At 57.2% G+C, this 9,395-nt stretch overlaps 1 protein-coding gene across 1 annotated transcript in view; it reads right to left on the bottom strand.

Moving 5' to 3' along the window:
• Positions 1-246: 246 nt before the first annotated feature.
• LOC102684925 (cAMP-dependent protein kinase type II-alpha regulatory subunit) overlaps positions 247-9,395 on the bottom strand; it is a 22,326-nt gene continuing 13,177 nt past the window's right edge. Inside the window, exons 2-10 of the mRNA XM_069189594.1 lie at positions 6,693-6,728; positions 5,932-6,068; positions 4,378-4,484; positions 3,867-4,020; positions 2,637-2,738; positions 2,429-2,503; positions 2,264-2,329; positions 2,047-2,185; positions 247-1,952 (exon numbers count right to left, since the gene is read on the bottom strand). Coding sequence (XP_069045695.1) covers positions 1,828-1,952; positions 2,047-2,185; positions 2,264-2,329; positions 2,429-2,503; positions 2,637-2,738; positions 3,867-4,020; positions 4,378-4,484; positions 5,932-6,068; positions 6,693-6,728 — 941 coding nt within the window. The 3' untranslated portion in view covers positions 247-1,827. The remainder of the gene's footprint in view (positions 1,953-2,046; positions 2,186-2,263; positions 2,330-2,428; positions 2,504-2,636; positions 2,739-3,866; positions 4,021-4,377; positions 4,485-5,931; positions 6,069-6,692; positions 6,729-9,395) is intronic.

Here is a 9,395-nt window from a genome sequence, read left to right as displayed (position 1 = left end):
AAGGTGGTGGGAAGAAAGCACGAGTCCTGAGCCGAGTTGGACTTGCAAGGCAGGGCCGGCATTAGCAGTGCCATTGCGGTGTACAGACAGACAGAGCCCACTGCCTTGTGCACTGAGGTCCCTCTGAGCTCCCACTGCCCGCAGATGCAGACAGAGAACACTCTCCTGCCGGTTCAAAGTAGAAATACCATCTTCTCTGGACACACAGACGTGTTCGGCCATCCCTCCCCAACCAACAACAAACACTTTTAACAAAATGTTGTTTTTTTTATTTTGAACAGTTTTCCAGAGCAACTCGTTCTTCAGAGAATCTAAGAGAAATAAGCAGGACTTGCTTTTGCCTTTTAGTATCAGTCAAAAAAAACAACAAAATTGTAATAATATACTATTAATAATAATACAGGTGGAAAGTATATATTAATCAAACCCGGAACACAAATTATTCTGTAGAATCACCAGCACAAACTGAATCAAGAACAGCAGGTTAGCAATCATTGGCAGGATTCAACCCCAAAGAGGAAACACTTTTTTATCAAAGATTTTTTTCTCAACGTTTTTCTTCAAAAATGCATTTTCTAAAACTTTTTTTTTTGCTTTTTCTCGGGGGATTTTATAGATATATACTCGTTTCTTCAGAGTGGAGTGTCCCGTCTTGTCGGTCTCCTTGGCTGTAGTTCGGTGTCTGTTCGGTCAGCGACTCGGGGCGCCCCCCCCACCGCAGGACCCCGCGGTGCCAAGGCACTTCGCTGTGACCCCTCTCCCCCCACCCCCCCCGCCCGTCACACACACAGCTGCGCCCCCTGCTGTCCGGACCAGGGGCGGCCTCTGCCAGAGCAGCCACACCGAGCGCTGCCTGCAGGGAATCGCTGGGCCCCGGGGGTCCCACGCGATCGAGCTCCTCCGTTCCCCGCTGAAGCCGGCGGGAACCCCCACGCCTGCCTGTGTGGGGGGGTCTTGTGCTTGGTCAGGCGTCACCCCCACCCCCCAGCTGAGCAGCTCGGTTTAGCACAGCAGCAACCGGTGTGTGTACCCCACGCACAGGGGTCCGGGGAGCTGGGGGCGACCGCTGTGTGGCGAGAACCGCGGCCCCGGGGCCAGCGGGGGCTCCGAGCAGGGGCCTGGCCCTGTGCGCGGCGCGGTGTGGCCCTCAGAACAGGCGGGCTCGCCACACCGCTGCCCTGGCAGGCCTCTCCTACAGACTGCCTCAGCCCCCGCCGGCACAGGGCAGCACGACGCAGACCCCCGTGTGCCTCTGCAGCCGGCAGCGCAGCGGAGCGCGGGCAGGACCCTGGAGTCTCTCTGACCCTTTCAGCGCACGGGGGGCGGGGGATCAGGGTCACCCTCTTCGTGCTGTGCTCATTGCTGGAACCCTGAATTACCCAGGAGGTTCAGGGAGGAGGGGTCCTCTCCGTCTTTCCTGTAACCCTCCCGAGCTCGAACGTAGGGAGTGCAAGAGGGGGAGAGGGGGAGGGAGAGATAGATACAGCCGAGAGGGGCAGCAGGGAGCAGGAGAGGGGTGGGGGGTACGGTGTGAGAAAGAGGGAGAGGCAGTGTGCGGAGCCAGGGGGCTCCATCGCCACCGCCAGGGCCCGGCTCTCCCCCGGAGCCTGTCCGCCTGCGCGCCCCTGTCCAGCCGGGTCTGTGTGTGCATCTCCGTGGGAGCACGGCGGGGCAGAGGGGGCTGCCTGCGCTTGGAAGTCAACGTGAAGTCCGGAGTGTGAGAGCGTCGGTGTGTCGGGGCGGGTGGGGGTGTCAGGGTGCGGGTGCGTCGGGGCGGGGGTGTCAGGGAGCGTCGGGGCGCGACAGTAAGGCACGGGGTGTGGTCTCTCAGTCCCGCAGGTCCATGCTGGAGCCGAACAGAGCCACCAGCTGCTCCTCGTAGTGGGCGATGTTCCTCTTCATGATCTCCTTGCACGAGCCCAGCAGCCGCTCGAACGCCTGCACGTCCATCACTGGGGACAGCGAGACGGAGAGAGGGAGCGATGAGGGGGGAGCAGGGGAGCGGAGGAGAGGGCGCGAGGGCGCGAGGGCGCCGCCCCGTCTTACCCAGGCACTTGACGTCCCCGACGGCGTACGCAGAGGCGGCTCTCGGCTTGTTGGTGACCAGGGCCAGCTCCCCGAAATACTGCCCCCTGGTGCAGCGCGCGATCTCCACCTCGGCGTTGTCCTGCTGATCCGCCTTCGTCTGGGGGAGAGGAGGGGGAGGTCAGCGGGACGGGAGGGGCCGCCCGCTGGCGAGCGGCGCCGCGGCTCCCCGACTCACCTTGCTCTTCATCATGATCTTCACGTCGCCGGACTCCACTATGTAGAAGCACTCCGCCTTGTCCCCCTGGCAGAGAGGGAGACAGCGAGGGCGTCAGCGGTGTGTGGGGGGGGGGGGCTGGGCCGTGGCGCGGCGAGGGGAGCAGACAGGTGGGGACAGCCCTACCTGCGCGATGATGCGCTCCCCGTCCTGGTACATCTTCACGCCGAGCACGTCCACCATCTTCATCCGCTCCGACAGCTGGGGGGGGGGCAGCGGGAACAGGGCAGCGTCAGGGCAGCGGAGAGGGGTCCCCAGCCCCGCGGTGGGGGGAGGAAATCACTCACCCCAGAACCCCCACCCCCCTCCCCCCAGAGCCACGCCCAGGCCTCACCTCCAGCGACTTGAGCAGCGGCACGGACTCGATGAAGATCTCGTACATCTTCCTCTTCTTGGCGTTGTTCTTCAGGACGAGCCTCCGGAACGTCACCCGGTCCTGGAAGACAGGCGCCCGGAACACACGCCGAGGTTCAGAACAAATGAATCGAGAAACTTGAATGCATGTTACTTCTGTTGTTCTCGTTTCTCTTGCAGTGTAATGTAATGTGCTTTTTCTACCTCCCTACACTCGCAGAACATTACACATCCTCCTTGTTTTGAGTGTACACAGTTTAAGAAACCTGCAAAAATATTTGCAAGACAGAGAGAGAAAACGGATAAGTATTAGACCACACCTACATACAATATGTATGCACAATATTGTACTGTGCAAATGTGGTCTGTGTAAAACATGTCACTTGTATCTAATTTGGTTCTATCTTTCTCTAAATAAAAACAAACAAAATGTGATGCAGGAACCTCAAAATAAATAAGGGCTCTTTGTAAAGCTCTAAAAGTGACTAGACTGTAATGGAGAAACTACAGCAGTACACTACACTGTACTACAGCCAGAAGTCCACTAGGTGTCAGTGTCACACAGCTGTCTGACAGTCCTGCACTCCCTCACTACCTCAGCACTAAGGGCTCAGGCAGCCAGAGATGGAGTTAGAGAAACATTCTTTCCTAAATTTACAAATCTAATCCCAGAGTTCCCATGCTTGCCAGAATCAGAACAGCTTCACATCCTACTGGAACTGGCAGCCCAGTATGTGATCTCCTGTCCCAGCCTGAGGAGCAGTGAGCCCGTCTCCCAGTAATGCTCCGTTTGTTTAGATGTAAATATCTTATGATTGTGTCTTTATTGTAAATGTCTGTAGATTTTTGTTTTATGTTAATAGTATTTGTTTTGCTTTGGCAACACTGATTTTACTCATCGGTCATGCCAATAAAGCACCTGGAATTGATCAGAATAGATGGGACACCAGGCCTAGTTGACTACTCACACTCAGCAGATACTTTCATCCAAAGCAGCCTGCGGGGGCTGAACTGACTCGCAACCTGCCGCTCAGGAGTCCCTGACAACTGGCCCTCGGTCTGACGCCTCTCTCGAAGGACAGTAACTCACGCCGAGTGACAGAGCCAGACCCTGAATGGGGCTTGATTATCCTGCAGCTGTGCCACAGTTTGGCCCCCAGCCCTGGTAACGGGCCCCCGGGTTAAACGAGGCGAGACGGGAGTGTCTCACCAGGCCCCACAGCGCCCCCTCGCTGGTGGCAACGATGGTGGCAGCGCGAGGGGTGTTGTACATCAGCGCCAGCTCCCCGAAGCTGCCCTTGTTGTCGTACTTCCCCACACAGATGTTCACACCATCCTTCAGCACCAGGATGTCGTACACGCCCCTGGGGGAGAGAGAGAGAGAGAGATTCTGCCCCTGCTGAAGAGGGAGGGGGGGGAAGAGAGAGAGAGATTCTGCCCCCGCTGAAGAGGGAGGGGGGGGAAGAGAGAGATTCTGCCCCTGCAGATGAGAGAAAGGGGGGAGAACGAGCAGAGAAACCACTGCCCTCAGAAAGAGCCCCCTCCCCCAGCACCTGTCCTTGTAAGGCAGTGTTGCTGTGGAGCTGCAGGAATGTCCGCAATAAAAGCGATAGAGCAGCACACACTCCAGGTAAACACAGGGCCGGAGGAGAGGAGACTCCCGCTGGATCGGGCACACGGAGGGGCAGGACGCACACGCCCGGCGGCAGCGGCGGACTGACCTCTCGATGACGTAGAAGTTGTCGCCGTCGTCGCCCTGGTCGATGACGTGCTCCTGGGGCTGGACCCGGCGCTCGAACATGGCGTCCAGGACCTGGGACATCTGCTCCTGCGGGGGGGTGGGGAGGAAAGCGTTAACCACGGGGAGGAGAGAGCTCGCCTGGAATCCAGGGAGCGCGGGCGAGGAGAGAGGCGGGGGGGGGGGTTGGAGTTTGTGAAACTGGGGTCTCAAGGCCTCATAAAGGGGGGCCTGGAGAAGGATGTTTGCCCCCCCCTGCCCAGGGCAAGATCGCATGCAGCCGATGCACAGTGGCGCAAGAGGGCCGGGAGGAAGCACAGCTGCGCGTCCCTGGCTGCAATGGTACCTGCTCGCACCGTGACCCCCCCTGCTGGCCCTGGAGCAGGGCGCTAAAGGGGGTGTCTCTCCCCCCTCCACCCAGGGTGGGCCTCAGTCCCCCCTCTCTGCTGCAGCCCTGTGTACGGGCCCGGGCCCTGCGGGGCCCCGAGCCTGCCCATCTCCGCAGTCCCTCCCACCCTGTTTTGCGGACGCACGTCTGCTCTTGGATTTTCGGCAGCATTACAGATTTTTTTCATTTTGCGTCCATTTACACGAGCCCCGGTTTCCCTCTCTGTCCTTCTCCATTCCTCCTCCTCCTCCTCTCTCCCTCCCTCTGCCCACACATGGGCTCATGGAGGGGTCTCCATGGCAACAGCAGAGGCACCATCTCCAGCGACGACGCGCGCACGCGCACACGCGCACCCCTTTCGTGTTATGCAGTATCCGTGTGCATTAAAAGGGTGGTAATGAAGAGCGGTTCTGTATTCTGTTCTAAAACTTTTTTCAGCTTTACGGGAAGATGCAGATATTTGCCAGGAAAAGCTAACACAATCCTTAACACAGTACAGAAACCATGTGTGCATCCAGGTGGGGGTGGAGGGGAGTCCCTATTACCTGTAAAGCGCTTTGGGTGGAGTGTCCAGAAAAGCGCTATTTAAGTGTAAGGAATTATTAGGACAGCCTCCAGCTCTATAATCGGATCTGAACTGGTACCCGGTCAGCGTGCTCAAGAAGACTGTGCTGTTACAGAGCGAGACGGGTCTGGACTGGACTGGTACCCGGTCAGTGTGCTCAAGAAGACTGTGCCGTTACAGAGCGGGACGGATCTGGACTGGACTGGACTGGTACCCGGTCAGCGTGCTCAAGAAGACTGTGCTGTTACAGAGCGAGACGGATCTGGACTGGACTAGTACCCGGTCAGCGTGCTCAAGAAGACTGTGCCGTTACAGAGCGAGACAGATCTGGACTGGACTAGTACCCGGTCAGCGTGCTCAAGAAGACTGTGCCGTTACAGAGCGGGACGGATCTGGACTGGACTGGTACCCGGTCAGCGTGCTCAAGAAGACTGTGCCGTTACGGATCTGGACTGGACTGGTACCCGGTCAGCGTGCTCAAGAAGACTGTGCCGTTACGGATCTGGACTGGACTGGTACCCGGTCAGCGTGCTCAAGAAGACTGTGCCGTTACAGAGCGAGACGGATCTGGACTGGACTGGTACCTGGTCGAGGGTCTTGAACAGCAGGATGTCCCGGCAGGCCTCCTGCAACCGGCTGCGCTGCTCGTCTGTTTTGGGGTGAACGACCCGGGGCTCACTGTCCTCCTCCTCCTCGTCAGGGTTAAAGGCCTCTGCACAGACTGGGGGAGAGGAAGGGTAGGGTAGGGGGGGAAAACCATCAGTAATGGGCTGTGACCCTGTGACCCCTTGCTGTACCCTTTGGCCTCCGGGTAACCCCAGCCCGGCACAGAATTTTGTTTAGAGACTCAAGAAATTCAGAGACAGACTGAGCTGACAGATGGCCACGAAGAGAAACTAACAGAAAAAAACCCACACACTTCACAAGCAGGCACTGAGGAAGAGACTGCAAACAACAAACTGAGAATGGGAGTGAAAGAAAGAGCCCTCTTGCGTGCCTGTTTTATTACTGTATCATTTTATTTAAAAAAAAATTCCTCTCTAAGCCTGGAGGAAGGAACAGCAGATGATCCGGGAGGTTCTGGCACAGCCAGCTCAACAAGCATATGAGAAATTGATAATTAATATGACAATTCAATTAAAGAGCTGGTTGTCCCAAAGGCCTGTGACAGAACAGCTAGGAGCTCATCACTGGGGCACAACAACGATACTGCCTCTACCCCCCTCCCTTCAGCAGGTCAGCCATGCTGGGGGCTGGACCCTGGTCATGTCAGGGAAGGACTGTGGTCTGACATCCAGCAGAGGGCAGCACGGAGAAGAGTTCCCTCCCGCCCCAAGTCTCTTACCTGACACCCTCCTGTTGAATCGGCTGATGGGAGGAGCTGGAGAGGAGGGAGAGAGAAAGACCCGTCACTGAACAGAAACTGGGAGGACACAACAGCACGTTCAAACTGCAACTGGCCTCATAACGGGGGGGGGGGCGATGTGAAGCTACGGAGAAGCCGGTCTGTTCTTCTCATGGTTCTGTACTGATCCGATCACGGTGAACTGGGCCACAGGAGTGGGAACAAGCCGAATGAGCTTTCTGCAAGGCCTGTCCACACAGCACGGTGAAATGCAGAGAAACCAGTTACTCCGGCTGCTCAGCAGGGGGTTCTGTGGGGATTTATAGGCTAGACAAATACAAATCAGCGCAAAGCACAGGGAACCTCAAATGCGGCCGCTTGTTCTGCTTTCCTGCGCCGCAGGATTGTACGGACAGCGGCCCGCAGACACGGCTGGACAACGCAGCGAGCCGCGGCGCGGCGCACGTCTGATGCGACTCAAAGGCAGGGAGGCAAAATCCCCACGAAACCCCGACGGAGAGCCGTAACCCACAGCTGTGCTAGCGCTGCGACATCTAAAGAGACGTGCTAATAAAACAGGTCTCCTAGGCAAGCCTGCTTATTGTCAGCGTTTCACACTTGCGTCAGAGGCAGGCAGCGTCTGTAAATCAACCTTTCACCTCCGCGTTCTTCAAACAAAAAAGGAGCTGCAGACCGAGAAAAACCATCAGCTGCAGCACTGACTTCATTCATTTTCATATCGCTTTTCTCCTTTGTACCTGCAATCCTCTCAGCAGCAATTAGACAGGCTGTGACAGAGAGAGTTGCGCGCGGGGGGGGAGTTCGGCCCCCCGCAGGCTGATTTTCATGAAGAAAGAGGAGGAAGGAGAGGGAGAGAGAGAGAATGAGAGAGGTGGACACTGGGAGAGGAAGGGAGAGAGAGTCAGTAAGGAGGTGGACACACACAAAGAGGGAGGGGAAGGATAGGAGAACGAGGAGAGAGATGGACACTGGGAGTGGAGGAGGCAGGGGGAGAGAGAGAGAACGAGGAGAGAGATGGACACTGGCAGTGGAGGAGGCAGGGGGAGAGAGAGAGGAGAACGAGGAAAGGGTGAAAAGGAATGGCTCTAGGCCCAGAAATTCTTCACAGACATTTAGCAAAGGGAGCCAACAGGCAATTGCTGTTTACTCATTAATGACAAAGGGACAGAGAGAAAGAGGGGGACTAAGGCAGAGATAGACCATAGTACTCTGTGGTGGCCATTTGTATACTGAATTGCAGGTTACGTTAGTGCTGTATGTCGCACTAAACCAGAAAGCACCATACTTAACCACAGTGTACCATTTCACAGTACGCAGGAATCCAGCACACTAATAGAGTCAACTGGAGCACTCTATTGTAATAAATTATAATTACTGCTCTACAAAAAACTGTAATGGGTTATAATTATCTATAGGGTATATTGCGAGAGGGTGGTAAACTGGAGATGACTGAAATATATTAGGCCACAACACACTGTACTGGAGCTCTGGGGTCTACAGTGAACCGCAGACCGCTGTAACAGTGAGGAGAGAGCAAACGCATCACAGTGGAGCACACTGAGGGGGCTAGGGGAGGGGGCAGTGTCAGGAGAGTACCAGAGAGCCGGCGCCCGTCAACGAGGAGCCCACCCTCCCCTCTCACACCCGGGTCCCCCTGCGGAACGGCGGCTCCGGCGCCGCCACATCCGCGAACTCTTCACGCGGTCACGAGAGACACGCCAACACTCCCGCCTCGAGAAATCAACGCTCGCTGCCACCATGCCCGCACACGAGGGCGTGAAACGGGATCACCTGGGAAGACACGCCCGCGTCTCCGCCAACAGCCGTGCCCCCGGGAGACAGTGCCGTAAGGAAAGGCCGCGGCACCTGGTGTGCCCCCAGCGCGGGTTCCGGCCCCCGGCAGGAGTTCGGGTTTCGTCTGCAACACTGTCCCGTCACCCCGAAGCCCACGGGAGCTGCGAGGCTCTACAGCCTATCAGGAGGTTTTAGGGCTTCTCTGCCGCTGGCGGAGAAGACAGCCGGACAGCACAGACTGTCCTAGCGGGATCGACACACGGAGGGCGGGGGTGCTGAGGTTACTGCACTGTGCACGACGGACGGCCTGTTCGGGCGCTGGGAACGGGAGATCAAGCAGATGACAGGCAGAGAGAATCCGGGAGAAGCTCTGCAGCTTCGGTCTGCCCCACTGGGTCTATACGAGCCGTTACATCAAGGGGCCCATACAGAGACCGCTTCTGCACAGTCTGCGCCGCTCCCGATGCGAACAGGAGAGCGGTGACGGTTCTACAGCAGAGCCCGGGCCCGGCCCTGAAAGCAGCTTTTCCCAACTGCTCTTTGCGATAAAGCGCTCGGTCAGGACATGGGATCTCATCCAGGGTGTGGGGGGGCAGGGTGGAGCTCAGAGTCTGCCCAGCGGGGTCCCCAGGAACAAAGGCTGCTTTCTGCACCCAGTCCAGGGCACACGTGCACAAGGGGCTAGATTCAGACAGGGTGTGACAGCACAGGGTGTTACTGGCCCGTGGGCTTTGAGTCAAAAGGGCACTGAAGACACCCTTTTATACACAGTGTGCTCCTTGTGCCCAGAATTGGTCCAGTTCTCCCGTCAGGATACTGTTTCTCAGTCCACTATTCTACAGAGCGATATTCCTTGCTCTCCCAGATCCTGACAGGAGCAGGTGTGTG

The sequence above is a fragment of the Lepisosteus oculatus genome, chromosome 4, assembly GCF_040954835.1.
Source record: "Lepisosteus oculatus isolate fLepOcu1 chromosome 4, fLepOcu1.hap2, whole genome shotgun sequence".
Lineage (NCBI taxonomy): Eukaryota > Metazoa > Chordata > Actinopteri > Semionotiformes > Lepisosteidae > Lepisosteus > Lepisosteus oculatus.
This window is presented reverse-complemented; position numbering and strand designations above follow the sequence as displayed.